The 18,589-nt window shown below is 50.3% G+C and overlaps 1 protein-coding gene across 1 annotated transcript in view; it reads right to left on the reverse strand.

The window, feature by feature from the left end:
- Positions 1 to 18,589, reverse strand: part of CCDC158 (coiled-coil domain containing 158) — an 87,426-nt gene that overhangs the window by 49,820 nt on the left and 19,017 nt on the right. The window contains exons 6-11 of the mRNA XM_015427109.1: positions 17,765 to 17,874; positions 12,341 to 12,668; positions 8,665 to 8,741; positions 6,811 to 6,921; positions 5,573 to 5,687; positions 2,440 to 2,559 (exon numbers count right to left, since the gene is read on the reverse strand). Coding sequence (XP_015282595.1) covers positions 2,440 to 2,559; positions 5,573 to 5,687; positions 6,811 to 6,921; positions 8,665 to 8,741; positions 12,341 to 12,668; positions 17,765 to 17,874 — 861 coding nt within the window. The remainder of the gene's footprint in view (positions 1 to 2,439; positions 2,560 to 5,572; positions 5,688 to 6,810; positions 6,922 to 8,664; positions 8,742 to 12,340; positions 12,669 to 17,764; positions 17,875 to 18,589) is intronic.

Raw genomic sequence — 18,589 nt, forward strand, 5'->3', positions numbered from 1 at the left:
GCCATACAAGGGAAAACTCTATGGTTTTCCCTTGTATGGTCGTGGCCCCGCCCCCAGCGTGCCCGGCGTCATGACGTCACTTTGCTGTGACGTGCATGCGGCGCGCGCACCGGGAGCCGCGCTGGAGTCCCCCGCCGGCAAGGTAGGTAACATTTGGCAACCCTACTCCTGTAGAAACAATGCCCTCCTACTTTTATACACACAATGCCATATTTATCTGGGAAAATGATGGCCACACCAGAGAGCCGAGAGGAGGAAGGAGGCCAAGATGCAGAACAGAAAATTTAACTCTTGTGGATCCCCACACGTTTCACTGTAGGCTTCATCAGGGGATCTTCTTCAGACGTTTTCCCAGTTCCCACCTTGGACAGTATGATAAGAGTTAAATAAATGTCCTGTTCTGCACCTTGCTCTCCTTCATCCTCTCTGCTCCCAGATTTCACTGGCCATCTGTGATAGGGAATGTATTCTTTAGATCAGGCTTCTCTCTCTCTCCTTTTGAACACAACTTGAATGTGAACGGAATCCATGTGAATAAACGGAATAAAGTTTGAGTCCTGTGGCACCTTTAAGACCAACGAAGTTTAATCCTGGGTAGATAAGCTTTCGTGTGCATGGAGTGTGCATGCACACAAAAGTTCACACCCTGACTAAAATTTTGTTGGTCTTAAAAAAGAAGAAGAAGAGACTGGATTTATACCCCGCCCTTCACTACCCAAAGGAGCGGCTTACAAACTCCTTTCCCTTCCCCTCCCCACCACAGACACCCTGTGAGGTAGGTGAGGCTGAGAGAGCTCTGACAGAAACTGCTCTTTTTCAAGGACAGCTGTGCCAGACCAGGGCTCTTTTTGTAGAAAAAGCCCAGCAGGAACTCATTAGCAAAATAGGCCACACCCAACAGCAGAAAATCATTAGCATATTAGGCCACACCCCTGATAGCACACCTCATTAGCCCATTAGGCCGCACCCCCATGTTACCAGAAGTGTGCTCATCCAGCCACACCCACCTTTTCCTTGTTATTCTGTTTACCTTGCTTGTTGTCCAAACCCAGGGCTTTTTTGTAGCAGGAACTCCTTTGCATGTTAGGCCACACACCCCTAATGTAGCCAATCCTAATGAGTTTCTGCTGTTGGGTGTGGCCTATTATGCTAATGAGTTCCTGCTGGGCGTGGCCAACTTGGGAGCCAGTCGGAACTCCGTTCCTGTGCGTTCCTGCCCAAAAATAGCCCTTGCCAGAACTATGGCTCGCCCAAGGTCATCCAGCAGCTGTGAGTGGAGGAGTGGGGAATCAGACCCGGTTCTCCCAGATTAGAGTCCGCGCACTTAACCACTACACCAAACTGGCTCTCAAAGGTGCCACTGGACTCAAAACTCTGTTCTGCAGCTTCAGACCAACAGGGCTATCCACCTGAATCTATGCGAATAAATGTAAGTTTTTACCTTTTGTGATACACCTCTTGGGAGATTTATTTACTGCACTCAAGATCATGTTTCTATGGGCGTCTGGAGATCAATTGTAATAGCAGGAGATCTCCAGCTACCACCTGGAGGTTGGCACCCCTAACTCAACTATGGGACAAGTCTATATTAGACTCGGGCATCAGACGTAACGGAATTATGTCTTTTGCTATTCTGGAGCCCCATATACTGCAAAGCTGAATTTAGATTTCAATACATCCTACAATGAACGTAGACTGCTTAGGACCTGTGCACGCATGCATACATATTTTGCCATGTTGAAAATGGGTAAGAAAACTGCCGTCTGGTCCAGTTGATTGATCCAGCATAAGTATTTGTCTCTCTGCCCGTTTTTTCCCCATATAAAAGATCCGCCTCTGATTTTTAAATCTGGATTGAACTACAATCCCTGATTTTTTATATCTGGATCGAACCACGCTATATGTTGTGACTAGGAGACGGAACTGCAGTCCGGGAAGTGCCTCATTTAAATCTCACCTCACCCACAAGTTAACTAATAGAAGGAGGAGGAGGAAGAGGAGGAGACTGGATTTATACCCCCCCACACCACTACCGGAAGGAGTCTCAGAGTGGCTTACAAACCCCTTTCCCTTCCCCTCCCCACAACAGACACCCTGTGAGGTGGGTGGGGCTGAGAGAACTCTGACACAAACTGCTCTTGAGAGAACAGCTCTGAGAGAACTTGTGACTGACCCAAGGTCACACCAGCAGCTGCATACGGAGGAGTGGGGAATCAAACCCGGTTCTCCCAGCTTACGGTCCGCGCTCTTAACCACTACACCAGACTGGTTTTCAGCGATGGCCGCAGGCAAGTCAGCTTGAGTCCCTATCTGCACTGCCAAAATAAGGAAACTGGCCTGCACTACAAGGATGTTGTATGTGTTACTTGTAAAGCACACTGGGGGGGGGGGAATGAAAGCAACTTATGTGTATCCACGATTCCTCTATCTATTTCCTACCGCCAAGTGCTGAACTTGATCGTCCAGATTTCCACTCTCTTGACTGAACTGATCCCTTTCGCTCTGGGCCTCGGACATCTCGGAATGAGCCAGAAGCAGCTGCTTTTCCAGATCTTCAATCTAAGGTATCGATAAACACACACATTGGGGGGAAAGTTGAGCTTACGGCAGCCTCTTATTGGGAAGAGCAGGGCTCCGTGAGCTCTACGGCACGGTTTCTAAAGCAACACAAAAAACGTTAACAAAATGAACAAAACGAGTCTGAAATGTCAGTGTTAGTTTATTGATACATGATTATTTACTCTGATCTCATATGTTTATGACAGTTTATTGTCACTGTAAAGGTAAAGGTAAAGGTCCCCTTGCTCGAAAGCCAGTCGAGTCCGACTCTAGGGTTGCGGTGCTCATCTCCGTTTCAAAGCCGAAGAGCCAGCGCTGTCCGAAGACGTTTCCGTGGTCATGTGGCCGGCATGACTAAACACCAAGGCGCACGGAACGCTGTTACCTTCCCACCGAAGTGGTACCTATTTATCTACTTGCAATTTCTTGCTTTCGAACTGCTAGGTTGGCAGGAGCTGGAACTAGAGACGGGAGCTCACTCCGTCATGCGGCACACTCGGGTCTCGAACTGCTGAACTGCCGACCTTCCACAGCCTGCAGTTCAGCGTCTTAACCACTTGAGCCACCGCAGCTCCTATACTGTCACTGTATCTGACGTTAAATTTTCAATAAAAACCTTTAAAAAAATGAAATGTCAAGCTGGCTGGCTTGTATTGGGGGGGGGGCGGAAATCACTGCTCTGGGTATATCTCTGGACTCATTGACTATGCTTCATTAATGGGTGCCTATCAAATGATTAAATGCAGAATTCTGGATACTGAACTCCAAAACCTATATCAGGGGTGGGCAAACTGTGGCTCAGGAGCCGCACGTGGCTCTTTCAGACATTTCCTGCGGGAGCGCACAGGAGCGGAGCTCCGGCAGTAAAGAGCCCAGGGGGCGGGCACATGCAACAAGCCGCGAATTCTAGAGCTGTGCTGTGCCCCCCCCCCCCCGCAATAGCTAGCAATCCAAAACAGTCCACTGGAGCCTGAGCGGTGGGCGTTGCGTTGCCTTCTGACACACCTCCGGTGATGTTGGGGGGGGGGGCTCTGCAGCTTACTTGGCTGCTTCTTGCTCTGACTGAGGGCTGCTGGGCGCAGGGGGTGGATGTGCATGTGCCCGCCCCCTGGGCTCTTTACTGCCAGAGCTCCGCTCCTCTGCGTTCCTGCAGGAAATGACCCCTGGGCGACACACCCCTAATGTAGCCAATCCTCAGAGAGCTTACAGAGCTCTTCTTACAGGGGCTACTGTAAGCTCTTGGAGGATTGACTACATTAGGGGTGTATTGTCGCCTAATATGCAAAGGAGTCCCTGCTACAGAAAGAGCCCTGAGTCAGCACACTACAAGGACACCCAGCAAAGGCATGAGCCCTGCTTATAAAGCATCCAAACACCACACCCAACACCCACCCACTCCCAAGGACGGACTACTGACATTACACCTCTTATCGATCGGCTTGCCCCAGGATCCAGGTGAGCCATTGTTCTAGAGGAGCAAGCTCACCCTGTTCCTGGTACAGCTTAAGGAATGGCTTTAGGCTCAATACATAACAGTTGGGAAAAGTCCTCTAAATATTCAGGAGCCGGACGGGTTGGCAAGAGCTGCCAGGTCCCTCCTGGCAACGGGCAGGGGACGGAGGGGGGGACTTACCGGGAGCAGCAGGGAGGCCCACCCGACGTACAGTGATGTGCCTATGTCACTTCCCACGTGACCCGGAAGTGACCTCATTGTGTCTGGGATGTTGGGGCGACGCTCTGGTATTTGGGCGAGAACTCTACGGGTCATGTGGGCTGTGACGTAGACACGTTGCTGCATGTCGGATGGATCTCCCTCTTTTTCGGGGTGAGTTCCCCCCCACCGGCCAGCTGATCAACAATGGGGAGGTGGGGCCTGTTAGTGGGGGACTCCCACCTCCACCACGGGGGGGAAGGGGTCTGGCAACCCTAGGGGTTGGGGGGGGGATGCTTTAACATCCCTGCCTGTCTAGCACTTTCCTGTCCCCGTCATAAGTCAGACCCCAAAGAAGGGAAAGCGTGCAGGATTCTTGTGATTTATCTAGGTTGCAGTTAAGAGTTATCAGAACATTTGTTGTTGCTTCGAGCAGGAGGGAGCCTCCCTTTCAAAGGAGACTTTTGCCAGGTTTTGTACCCCAAAAGGAATTGGGATTAGCAATCAAAGATCAATGGGCAAGTTATTTTAAACACTGAAGTGTCACCATTCCCAAGCCACACAAGAAGGTGGAACGACTGGGAAAGAAGAATTCCCATTCTGCATTTGTTAGAGAAGGAAGAAGAAGAGGAAGAGATTGGATTTATACCCCACCTTCACTTGGAGTCTCAGAGTGGCTTACAAACTCCTTTCCCTTCCCCTCCCCACAACAGACACCCTGTGAGGGGGGTGGGGCTGAGAGAACTCTGACACAAACTGCTCTTTTTCAAGGACAGCTGTGCCAGAGCTTGTGACTGACCCAAGGTCACATCAGCAGGTGCAAGTGGAGGAGTGGGGAATCAAACCCGGTTCTCCCAGATTAGAGTCCGCGCACTTAGCCACTGCACCAAACGGGCTCTCCAACAACAGGAGTCTCCAACATGGTGTCCGTGAGCTTCGCGATGCCCGTCTGCACCTTGCCTGGTGCCCACCAAGTGCTTTTAGAAAGCGGGTGTGGCCAGATTAGGCTTTTGCCCAGCAAGGCTTCTGATTGGCCACGAGAGATCTGCTTGTGTAGATTTTTAAAACTTTTGCTTTGGCGGTCACTGCCACCGCGACACAAGAATCTCCACTGTGTGACAGAATGTGAGCCACGGCAGCCATTTTCTGGCTGTGCCCACCACACAGGGTCAGGATTCCAAAGGTGCCCACCACAGGCTCCAAAAGGTAGGGGACCCTTTGCGTTAGAGCAAAAGGCCATTCTATGCCTGAACAAGAGCCAAACCTCCAATGGTGCCCAGAGCTTAGGTCACAAAGAATATGCAACACGCGCACACACACAACTCCACCCGAGATGTTCCCACTGGCATTTTGTTCACTCACCTTGTCTTCAGACATTCTCCTTGTTTCTCGAAGCTCCGAATGCAGCTGAGAAACTGTGTCTTCCAGCTGACCGATCTGCCGCATGTACAGAGAACTCTGGTTTCTTGCTTGTTCTCTAAGGGGGAAAAGAATGGGAGGAAAAGACGATGAACACCCAGTAAGAGAAACGGAAGGGCAGCATACAGCTCAGTCTTATGTAGGGGTGCCAGCTCTGGGTTGGGAACTGTGACTGGCCCAAGGTCACCCAGCAGGCCTCATGTGTCTCAAAGCGGCTTACAATCGCCTTCCCTTCCTCTCCCCACAACAGGCACTCTGTGAGGCAGGTGGGGCTGAGAGAGTTCTGAGAGAACTGTGACTGGCCCAAGGTCATCCAGCAGGCCTCATGTGTCTCAAAGCGGCTTATTTATTTATTTATTTATTTGGATTTCTATCCCGCCCTCCCAGCAGGCTTATAATCGCCCTCCCTTCCTCTCCCCACAACAGGCACCTTGTGAGGCAGGTGGGGCTGAGAGAGTTCGGAGAGAATGGTCACCGGCTCAAGGTCACCCAGTAGGCCTCATGTGTCTCAAAGCGGCTTACAATCGCCCTCCCTTCCTCTCCCCACAACAGGCACCTTGTGAGGCAGGTGGGGCTGAGAGAGTTCGGAGAGTACTGTGACTGGCCCAAGGTCACCCAGCAGGCCTCACCTGTCTCAAAGCAGCTTACAATCGCCTTCATTCCTGTTCCCACTACAGGCATCTTGTGAGGCAGGTGGGGCTGAGAGTTCTGAGAGAACTGTGACTGGCCCAAGATCACCCAGCAGGCTTCATGCGGAGGAGGAGTGGGGGAATCAAACCTGGCTCTCTGGATTAGAGTCCACTGCTCTTAACCACTCCACCACACCTACTATCTCACCCTTTTTGTGTTTTAATGTTTTTAATCCTTATTGTACGCCGCCCTGAGCCTGCCTGAGGCGGGGAGGGCAGGATAAGAATCGAATAAATAAATAAATAAATAACTATTTAAAAGAAATGCACGCAAAGCCGATGCTCTGCCATGGGAGTCACGGCCCCTCCCCCTTGACATTAATTTATTATTTCTCATTCCAAAATCTATACAAAAAAGAGGTTTAACGAATCCGGAGCCTTGTTTAAACGAGAAGGCAACGGCCCATTATCGACAGAGCAGACAGGAGAGGAGCCATTTGCTTTAGACTCCTCGCCAGTGACGTCCTAGGACGGTATTCTTAAAAGACCTACTGAATGATTTCCAGCTGGCTTTGGATGTTGGACGCGTGGCTGTGGGAGGCGCTCGCTTTTTCGTTCACCGCCTCCAGTTCCATTTCGTGTTCGCTTATCAATCTTTCAAGGCTTTGGGAGAAAGAACAGGAACATCAACAATCAGTTTAAACAGAAGTCAGGATCCAAAGTCTGGTGCTAATGCATCGATCGCTCAACACGGCACCTAAGGTTTCCGTGGCAGCGACGGGAGATGGAAGAGCCAAGCCCTGGAAACCCAACAGAAAAGTCCTAGCAGTAGCCACAGCTTAACGAACGTTCCATATACAAAAGAACCTCCTCAGGAAAGCTCCTCCATTAGCACAGCCTGGGGGGACTCCTACAAGATAATGACTCAGCCACACCCCACCTTCCTGAGTAGATATAGATTACCTGCCTACCATTTCTCTTCTCACCTTGACACAGAGAGTACTGTCAAGTCCTACAGTGCCAAGACCAGAGCCATACATCCCAGAAAATCTACAACAGCTCCGTGTTTGCTTGATAGGACTCCGCCATGACAAGGGACTCTTCCGCACTCTCATTTCCTCCCATGTGTGCCCAATACTGTTTCAAGGTTTTTTTTCTTTTCTGCATGCGTTTTACTCCCTCTAGTGATCACTTCGATGTTACATCACTTTACCTCCAGCATTTTTCCCTGCAGGAGATACAGCGATGTAGCATCGAAGCGGCCACTAGAGGGAGCAAAACACATCTTGGGGGAAAAACCCTGAAGCAACAGGGGCACACAAGCGATGAAAATTAGAAAGCAGAGCTCATTATCATAAGTACCTAAAAAGAACCCTGCTGGATCAAACCAAAAGCTCACTAAGTCCAGCATTTTGTTCACACGGCGGACAACGGGCTGCCTTTAGGAACCCCACAAGCAAGATGACCGCGACAGCGTCCTCCCCCCTGCACTCCCCAGCAACTGATATAAAATGGCAAACTGCTTCTGGTACTGTTCTTATGACAATGGCACCAATACAAGCAGGATGGACAGGGTGGGGAGAAGAGGCTCTTGCTACAAACAGTGAATATGAGAAGAGGCGATATAAATGAGGAAAGAGGAGGAGGGAGGAAAATGGAAGATTTAGTCTCAGGGGAACCCGTTGGAAGTTCCAGATGCGATGTCCCCGTCTCAGACCCCCAGACTGAGTGGCAAGAGAGACTAGATAGCTAGAGAGGCACACTGACCTTCCTTCCTGTGTTTACTCTTCTGCCTCTGTCCCCTTTGAGAGGCACACTGACCTTCCTTCCTGTCATCTACTCTTCTGCCACTGTCCTCTTTGAAATGCAGACTGTGATCTCAGGGAGCAATTTCCCTTTTCCTGCTTCTCTCTCACTCTGCATGAGGACTTGCTCTCCACCTGCCCGCACCAAGAGAGGGACACGCGGTCCTCTCTTGGCACCATGAGGCAGATGGGCCTCTCTCCAAGTGAAGGGCGGGGTATAAATACAATCTCTTCTTCTTCTACTTCTTCCATCCGCCTCCATACTTTAGCTAGTAAATTAGTAATCTCTCCTCTCTCCTGTTGTGGGAGAGTGTTTTTACTGGGGATCCGACAGGCACCGTGACCGAGAAAAGGCCATTTCTCAAGCTGCCACCTGTTTAGCAACTGAAGCAGGTCCTTAGCAGATGATGGGTAGGTTCATATGGGAGAAAATTTGTGTTTTTCTCTTGTGTGTGCGTGTGTGCGTGTGTGCGTGTGTGCGGGGGGTACTTAAAGAAAAAGTTTGATATAGACTATTTCTGGCAAACGAGAGCAGAAACAGGAGCATTTTTTAAGCAACGCGCCCAATTCTCTTCGGTGAGAAAAGAAGACAAACACGTACCTGTCTTGATGCTGCTGAAGCAGAAGTTGGGTTTTGGACTCTGACTCTTTCTTCATCACTTCCAGCTGTTCTTCCAGCTGCGGATGATAAATTATTACAATTTACAGCCCAGCGAGCAAGTACGGCTTACATGAAAACACCACACGGAGGACTTCAGGCTCAGAAACGAAGAAGAAGAAGAAGAAGAAGAGGTGGAGGAGGAGGAGGAGATTGGATTCATACCCCGCCCTTCACTCCCCAAAGGAGTCTCAGAGCGGCTTACAAACTCCCTTCCCTTCCCCTCCCCACAACAGACACCCTGTGAGGTGGGTGGGGCTGAGAGAACCCTGACACAAACTGCTCTTTTCCAAGGACAGCTGTGCCAGAGCTTGTGACTGACCCAAGGTCACATCAGCAGGTGCAAGCGGAGGAGTGGGGAATCAAACCCGGTTCTCCCAGATTAGAGTCCGCGCACTTAACCACTACACCAAACTGGCTCTCAGACTCTGGGGCAAGGATACGGGATTGAGGAACACCAAAGGTGGTAGATCACTGTTCGTTTGCAGCGGCAAAGGCTTCTGGGTATCTCGGCCAGGACGGGCGGTGGTGGAAAGGGCTGCCGAGTTGCGGCCGACTTAACGGCGAACCGGTGGGGTTTTCAAGGCAAGAGACGGACAGAGCTGGTTTGCCATGGCCTGCCTCTGTGCAGCAGCCCTGGGCTTCCTTGGTGATCTCCAGTCCAAACACTAAACAGGCCCCGCTTAGCTTCCAAGATCTGACAGTATCGGGCTAGCTTGGGCCATCCGGGGCAGGACCAGGACTAGTTTTCTCATTATTCTCAAGGTAGGGTCAGTGCTTATTGGGTATCCTGAAGGATTCCATCTACGCCAGCATAAGAAAAGGGCGAGAGCTCAGTTTCTGGTTGGGCACTAACAGGAAGCTAACGACTTCTGAAAGGGGGAGGAGCTTGCACCAGGAAAGTGACACAGGCTAATCCTACCTCCTTCCCAGATTTCCTGCAGCAGCTATTAAGCTTTAGCTCCATGGGTCATTTCCTGCAGGAGCACACAGGAGCGGAGCTCCAGCAGTAAAGAGCTCAGGGGGCGGGCACATGCAACAAGCCCCACCCCCTGCTCCCAGCAGCCCTCAGTCAGAGCAAGAAGCAGCCAGGTAAGCTGCAGAGCCCCCCCTCCACCCCACCTGGTCCAAAACAGTCCAGTGGCACCTTTAAGACCAAGTTTTATTCAGGTACAAGCTCTCCCTCCTCTGCGAGGACAGATCTGCACATGCCCCCCCCCACAATAGCTAGCCATCCAAAACAGTCCAGTGGAGCCTGAGCGGTGGGCGTTGCGTTCTGACACACTTCCGGCGATGTCATGGGGTGTGGCATATGCAAATAAGTTATTCTAATGAGTTATGCTAATGAGCTCCTGCACCTCTTTGTCTGCGAAATGACCCCTGCTTAGCTCTGACATATAGAAACCGGCACCGTAACTGCTTCCATCACCCGGCCAACATTAAATCCAGAATTGTTATGTTTTCATACGTTGGTCTGAATAGGACAGCCAGGTCTGAGTCCAGTAGTTCCTTCGAGGCCAGCAAGTTCTGGGGGAGGATGAGTCTTCAAGACTCAAAGCTCCCTTCTTCAGGCAGGAGTTGGAATGGAGGTCCCTTTTATAACCCTTGAAGCATTCCTCCTCTGCCAGTTTGGTGTCGTGGTTAAGAGCGCGGACTCTGATCCGGGAGAACCGGGTTTGATTCCCCACTCCTCCACATGCAGCTGCTGGTGTGACCTCGGGACAGTCACAAGTTCTTTCAGAGATGCTCTCTCAAGGGCAGTCCTCGAAAGAGCTCTCCCAGCCCCACCTGCCTCACAGGGTGTCTGTGGTGGAGAGGGGAAGGGAAAGGATTTTGTAAGCCGCTCTGAGACTCCTTCGGGTAGTGAAGGGCGGGGTATGAATCCAATCTCCTCCTCCTCCTCTTCTTCTTCTTCCTCGTCTTCTTCTTCTGATTACCATGTGCATTGCACCTTTGCATCCCGAGCCCCTTCTTTGTAACACACCTCCCACCCTTCTGGTTGGGATATATGGGCTCAGGGATCTCCATTCCAGCTTGTATCTGATGAAGGGAGCTTTGACCCTTGAAAGCTTATACTCCCAGAAGCTTGTTGGTTTCTAAATTACTACTGGACTCAAATCTAGCTCTTCACAATAGTTGTACGTACCTAAGTACCAACGGTTTCCAAGCCGAGTTGAACTGTACACTAGAAACATGACCACCAGTTCCAAAGGTGATTGCATTGTTGCTACATTTAAAATGGTTGATTGAATTTGGTGTAGTGGTGTAGTGGTTAAGTGCGTGGACTCTAATCTGGGAGAACCGGGTTTGATTCCCCACTCCTCCACTTGCACCTGGCTGGATGACCTTGGGCAAGCCATAGTTCTGATAAGAACTGTTCTTGAAAAAAAAGAGCAGTTTCTGTCAAGAGCTCTCTCAGCCCCACCTACCTCACAGGGTGTCTGTTGTGGGGAGGGGAAGGGAAAGGAGTTTGTAAGCCGCTCTGACACTCCTTTGGGTAGTGAAGGGCAGGGTATAAATCCAATCTCTTCTTGTTGTTGTTTTACCTCACAGGGTGTCTGTTGTGGGGAGGGGAAGGGAAAGGAGTTTGTAAGCCGCTCTGACACTCCTTTGGGTAGTGAAGGGCAGGGTATAAATCCAATCTCTTCTTCTTGTTGTTGGCACAGGGCAGGGTATAAATCTAATCTCTTCTTCTTGTTGTTTTACCTCACAGGGTGTCTGTTGTGGGGAGGGGAAGAGAAAGGAGTTTGGAAGCCGCTCTGAGACTCCTTTGGGTAGTGAAGGGCGGGGTGTAAATCCAGTCTCTTCTCTTCTTCTATCATTAAATAGGATATCAAATCCACTTGCTACAGAACAGACATGGCTGTTACCCCTTTTTCCAAGGTGTGTGCTACCATGACCCGGTTAAAGGTCAGACTGTAAAATCCGACCCTGGGTATGCCACTAGTTCCCCCACACACACTGCTGAGCAACCTCTGCCCTTATTAGAGATAGAGAGAGAGAAGAGTTTGGATTTATGCCCCGTCCTTCACTACCCAAAGGTACCCAAAGAGCATCTTACAATCTCCTTTTCCTTCCCCTCCCCACCACAGACACCCTGTGAGGCAGGTGGTGCTGAGAGAGCTCTGAGAGAACTGCTACTGAGAGAACAGCACTGACCCAAGGTCGCACCAGCAGCTGCATGTGGAGGAGTGGGGAATCAAACCCGGTTCTCCCAGATTAGAGTCCACGCTCTTAACCACGACACCAAACCAGCTCTCATTAGGGTTGCCACTGGCTAGCACCTGGCAGGAGACTGGGAGGTGAGGATATGAAGGGGATGTCGACTGTAGGATGTCATTTCCAGGGCGAACCTAGAAGTGATGTCACACCACTCTAGGATTCAGCAGAAAACTCTGTGGTTTTTAGCATCGTTTTCTAGAGCCGTGTGATATCACTTCTGCATTCTCCCCGGAAATGATGTCCCACCACTGATGTGACAGTGATTTTTACCTTATCTCCCCCCCCCCCCAAAGCTGGCCTACTGAGTGGCCGGGGGGAGGGGGGCGCCGGTAGGAGGTGGCAATGCTAGGCCTTGTGCAAAACAAGTTACACTTAAAATCAGCTGAAAGGCACTTACTGGGGCGATCATCGATTTGACGTGCATCACCTCTGCCTCGAGATCTCGAATGATTTTAATAAACGCGGTGGGCAGGGTACGGATGTGCAGACTGGAGACGGTCTCGTTTTCGCAGACCTTCTTGCCGGAGTGCTGCTCGTAATCCACCAGGATGTCCCGGAGTTCCTGGAGCACTTCCTCGTGGGCCTGCACCATCGTCTTCAGATGCTCGGTTTGGTTGTTGGCTTCCTTCAGCATCTCCTCATGAAGGTGATTGGCCGTTTCCAGCTCTTTGATCGTCGCCCGCAGCCCAGCGCAGACATCCTCAGAGGTTTGGGATTCTCTCCGTCTGTTAATCAGGAAAGAAAGCACCCGAGACAGATGTCGGAGTCTCGGGGAACTCTGCGACTGTGTTCTCATAGAATAATAGAACGTTAGAGTTGGAAGGGACCTTGCAGGTCATCTAGTCCAACCCCCTGCACTCTGCAGGAGCATAGCCGAAAGAAAGCCCTACATACCTACAACATACCCGAAAGATGGTCGTCCAGCCTCCGCTTCAAAACATCCAGCGAAGGAGCATCCACCACCTCTGGAGGCAGTCTGTTCCACTGCTCAACCACTCTTACAGTTAGGAAGTTTCTCCTGATATTTAGCCGGTAACGACTCCCTTGTAATTTCCACCCATTAGACCTAGTCTTGCAATTCCGGAGCAAGAGAGAATAGATCCGCTCCATCTTCTCCATGACAGCCCTTCAAATACTTGAAGACTGCAATCATGTCTTCTCTATCCCAGGCTAAACATACCCAACTCTTTCAGCCTTTCCTCATAAGACTTGGATTCCAACCCTCTCACCATCCTGGTTGCCCTCTTCTGGACACGCTCGAGCTTGTCAACATCCTTCCTAAAATGTGGTGCCCAAAACTGGACACAGTACTCCAGGTGAGGCCTGACCATAGCAGAATAGAGCGGAACTACCACCTCCCGTGATCTGGACACAATGCTTCTGTTCATGCATCCTAAGATTGTATTAGCTTTCTTCGCAGCCACATCGCACTGCAAGCTCATTTTTAGCCTGTGATCAGTTGCGGTGGCTCAAGTGGTTAAGACGCTGAACTGCAGGCTGTGGAAGGTCAGTAGTTCAGCAGTTCGAGACCCGGGTGCCGCATGATGGAGTGAGCTCCCACCTCTAGTTCCAGCTCCTGCCAACCTACCAGTTCGAAAGCAAGAAATTGCAAGTAGATAAATAGGTACCACTTCGGTGGGAAGGTAACAGCGTTCCGTGCGCCTTGGTGTTTAGTCATGCCGGCCACATGACCACGGAAACGTCTTCGGACAGCGCTGGCTCTTCGGCTTTGAAACGGAGATGAGCACTGCAACCCTAGAGTCGGATTCGACTGGCTTTCGAGCAAGGGAACCTTTACCTTTACTTTACCAACCAGAACACCTAGATCCCTTTCACATGTGCTGCTGTCAAGCCAAGTCCCTCCCATTCTATATCTGTGCCTTTGATTTTTTGTACCTAAGTGTAGGACTTTGCACTTATCTCTATTGAAATTCATTTTATTTGTCTCCGCCCACTGTTCCAGCCTATCTAGATCATTCTGAAACCTGACTGTTTTCTTCAGAATGAGCAATCCCACCCATCTTACTGTCATCTGCAAATTTGATACGCATCCCCTCTATGTCTTCCTCCAGGTCATTTATAAAAACATTGAACAACACTGGGCCTAGGACCAAGCCCTGTGGCACTGCCGGAAGAGATCAGGGCCCTGCAGGACCTTTTACAGTTCCGTGGGGCCTGCAAGACGGAGCTCTTTTGCCAGGCTTCCGACTAGGAGCTGCCACCACCACTACCATCATAGCCAGCCTGGTGCCTGGTCTACTACCAATAGCCTGTGCTCGCCAACCAAAACTGAGAAAGACCGTGAAGCTGAATGTCTAGTGAACCTACAGAGTGTAATGTGAAGCTACAGAGTGTATGAGGCCATCTTTCATATCATCAGTTGTAAGTTAGTTTCAATGAACTGTTTTAGATACTTAGATATTTATTGTTATTGTGTTTTTATGATGTGTTATTGTGTTTCTATGAGCCTGCCTTGGCGGGGAGGGCGGAGTACAAATCCAAGCAAGCAAATAAACAAATAAATAAAATTTACCAAGCTTCCACCCTGCCTTTCTACCCTTCCGAGAGCCACCGGGGCTGCTGGCAATTTAAAACGTATATAATTTTTAAAATCGCATTTTAAAACCGTTAATATCGACCCCCAGCACCACATCATTAAAACAAAGATGAGAGTTAAAACCAGGGGTCATTTCCTGCAGGAACGCACAGGAGTGGAGCTCCAGCAGTAAAGAGCCCAGGGGGCAGGCACATGCAACAAGCCCCGCCCCCTGCTCCCAGCAGCCCTCAGTCAGCGCAAGAAGCAGCCAGTTAAGTTACAAAGCTCCCCCCGGGCCCCCGGCCCATAACAGTCCAGTGGCACCTTTAAGACCAAGTTTTATTCAGGTACAAGCTTTCCCTCCTCTGCGAGGACAGATCTGCACGTTCCCCCCCACCCCCAATAGCTAGCAATCCAAAACAGTCCAGTGGAGCCTGAGCGGTGGGTGTTGCCTTCTGACAGACTTCCGGTGATGTCAGGGGGTGTGGCATATGCAAATAAGTTGTGCCGATGAGTTATGCTAATGAGCTCCTGCACCTCTTTTTCTACGAAATGACCCCTGGTTAAAACGCATTGGAGGAGGAGGATGTAGGAACGGCAACTGGAACGTTGGTCAGGAAGGAGTGACCACAGAGGGAAGGCCAATTGAAACAAAAAAAGGTCTCCGCCCCCTGGCTGGCAACAATGACAGAAGGGGGCAGACGAATCCCCCTGGGGAGAGAGTTCCAGAGGTTTGGTGCCGTGAGTGAGAAGTCAGGCTAGGGGTGCCGGCCTCCAGGTGGGACCTGGGGATCCCCTGGAATTACAGCCCACCTCCAGACCAATGCTCCCTCTAAGCTGTGGAGTCCTGTGAGCAAAAATTTTACTTTGTGAGCTACTGGTATTAAAGTTGTGAGCGAGCGATTCGGCTGCTGCATAAATCAGTTTGCTCCGGAGCCATCCTTCCTGCGCTAAGACAAAAATGTGTGAGCTGGAGGCTAAAAAACTGTGAGCTAGCTCAGACTAACTCACCTTAGAGGGAACCCTGCTCCAGACTACACAGCTCAGTTCCCCTGGATAATATGGATGCTTTGGAGGCTGGACTCTAAAGCAGAGGTGTCGAAGTCATTTGTTATGAGGGCCAGATCTGACATAAATGTCACTTTGTCTGGGCTGGGTCAAGGCCAAGTGTGCCATGAAACATAATGCCAGGTACTGGAGATACAAACTTTATAAAGGACAGCAGCTGGTAAGCACTGAATTGGTGTGTCTTCACTGCAAGGCCCCATGGGCTGGGAGGGGGGTGCAAAGGAAAACCCATATGGACTGACTGCAGACTGACTGCTTGACTGCTACTAGTTGCTCGTGGGCCACATGAGCCCTGGATGGGCCAGCTCCGGCCCCCGGGCCTTATGTTTGACAGCCCTGCTCTAGAGCATCGTACCCCACTGAGGTGCCCATCCTCCCCAGGCTCCACCCCTAAATCTCCAGGAGTTTTCCAACCTGGATCTTGCAAGCCGACCCCCCCCCCCTTCCCCCCCCCGGGGGCCGGGGGGGGGGGAACGACCGGGCAACCCTAGAAGGCCCTCTCCCATCTCTCCAATGCCTTCTCTTCAAAGGAGTCAGGTGGGTCTTTTTGCAGTTTGCAAAAGGGGGGAAAGGATACACACGCTATCTGTCTGGGTGCTCTCCTCGACTTCTCTGCTCAGCTACTATATCTGTAAATAAGCAGGCATTGTACAAATACGGCACGTTTCCAACTCTCGGTTGGGGAATTCCAAGATTTGGCAGGCGGGGCCTGGGAGTGGCAGTGTTTGGGGACGCGAGGGACCTTCACGGAATACAGTCCCGTAGAACCTATCCTCCAAAGCAGCCATTTCCTCCGGGGGTCCCAAATATACAAATTCCACTAGTAGAGAACACCATTCAAAGATTGCCAGAACAATACATTAAACAATGATGAAGTTGGTGGTGTCACAACAACAACGTTAATGCATAACCAACGTTCCCTCTAAGCTGTGGAGTCTTGTGAGCAAGAATTCTTCTTTGTGAGCTACTGGCATTAAAGTTGTGAGCGAGCCATTTGGTTGCTGCATAAATCAGTCAGCTCTGGAGCCATCCTGCCTGAGCTAAGACAAAAATGTGTGACCCAGAGGCTAAAAAACTGTGAGCTAGCTCACACTAACTCAGCTTAGAGGGAACATAACTATAATAAGGCATAAGATGCAATATTTCCTCCTTTGAAGATAAGAACCTATGGTTCGCTTCTTACACTATGAACCTTGTGGTCTGCTGACATTGCTGAAATCAGGTTCCACTTACACAGCCGGCAAACTGAAGAAGTCGAAGGAAATGCATGTTCCGAGTATCTAGAACGGGCGTCTTTGCAAAGGCCCACTTTGGAAAACGTTATGACTAGGTGGACTCCTCTTATCAAGTCACACTGACTATGTGGACTTTATGTCTTACCTTCAAAGGGGGAAATATTGCATCTTATGCCTTATTATAGTTACAGTATGGACTAATGTTGTTGTTGGGACACCACCAACTTTGTAATTGTTTAACGTATGGTTTTTGGCAATCTTTGATGGTGTTTTCTACTAGTGGGATTTGTATATTTGGGACTCCTGTGACACTAGTCTTTCCCCCTTGTTGTTTGGATTTCCCCCAGGGGAGCTGATCTCTGTAGTCCGGAGATCTGCTGTGATTCTGAGAGATCTCCAGACTCCACCTGTTTCCAGCGCGCCCTCCCTAACAGGAACATGATCCCCAGCCAGGGCTTTTTTTGTAGAAAAAGCCCAGCGAAAACTCATTAATAGGCCATACCCAACAGCAGGAACTCATTAGCATATTAGGCCACACCCCCATGTTACCAGAAGTGTGGTCATCCAACCACACCCACCTGTTGCTTCTTATTCTCTTTACCTTGTTTGCTGTCAAAACCCAGGGCTTTTTTTTAAACAGGAACTCCTTTGCATGTTAGGCCACACCCCCTAATTGTAGCCAATCCCAATGAGTTTCTGCTGTTGGGTGTGGCCTATTATGCTAATGAGTTCTTGCTGGGCATGGCCAACTTGGGAGCCAGCCGGAACTCCGTTCCTGTGCGTTCCTGCCCAAAAATAGCCCTGCCCCCAGCCACTGCTCCTGGGAAGCAAGGAAACCACCAAAAAATTTAATCTAAAAAGTAACTGATCTGTACTCAGTTGTGCATGGCTGTCTGACTGGTACACCGTCCCAGGTCAGCAGTTAAGAACAAGAGGCTTAGGAACTTTGGTTGTCTTCGGTCTGCACTGTGAGAATGCTCACCTGAGGTCGCAAACAGAGTCTTTCTCCCTCTGTACCTCCCGGAGGCTTGTCTGCAACTCAATGACTGTCTGCCTTAAACTGAACTTCTGTTGCTCATGCAGCTCTGTAGCCTGTGGGAGACGAAATAAGACCACAAGTCAGTACCATTGACTCTACCCCTGCCCCTAGGCGGCTGAGGAAACATATGTGTATTGACAGGCTACACAGAAGTTTTTCCAGCGGAGCAAATGGCAGGGATGCTTGACAAGCAGCTGATTCAGCTGGCATCCTGTTTGCCAGTGGCAATTGGGTAGCCAATGCACTGAAAAGACAGTTCAGCCATTTACAACCTCTCTTTGGAGGAACAGGTGACTTCTAGCTATCAGAACCCGATTGCCAGCATCAGCTGGGAGTCAGTTTCTGATCTCCCATTGGTAAAATTTTGCTGTATGCATAGCAAAGATGAAGAAGAAGAAGAAGAGATTAGATTTATACCCTGCCCTTCACTACCCAAAGGTGTCTCAGAGCGGCTTACAAACTCCTTTCCCTTCCCCTCCCCACAACAGACACCCTGCGAGGTAGGTGGGGCTGAGAGAGCTCTGGCAGAAACTGCTCTTTTTCAAGAACAGCTCTTATCAGAACTACGGCTTGCCCAAGGTCATCCAGCCAGGTGCAAGTGGAGGAGTGGGGAATCAAACCCGGTTCTCCCAGATTAGAGTCCACACACTTCAGCACTACACCAAACTGGCTGAAATACAGGAGGCAGTTAGAACCACCCTCTCTGCTAATTGCAGTGATCGGCTAGAAGTCGTATTCTTCTGATCTCCCAGCCTGGAAAGTCTACTG

Source organism: Gekko japonicus, unplaced genomic scaffold (assembly GCF_001447785.1).
Source record: "Gekko japonicus isolate JY-2015 unplaced genomic scaffold, Gekko_japonicus_V1.1 scaffold565, whole genome shotgun sequence".
Classification (NCBI taxonomy): Eukaryota; Metazoa; Chordata; class Lepidosauria; order Squamata; family Gekkonidae; genus Gekko; species Gekko japonicus.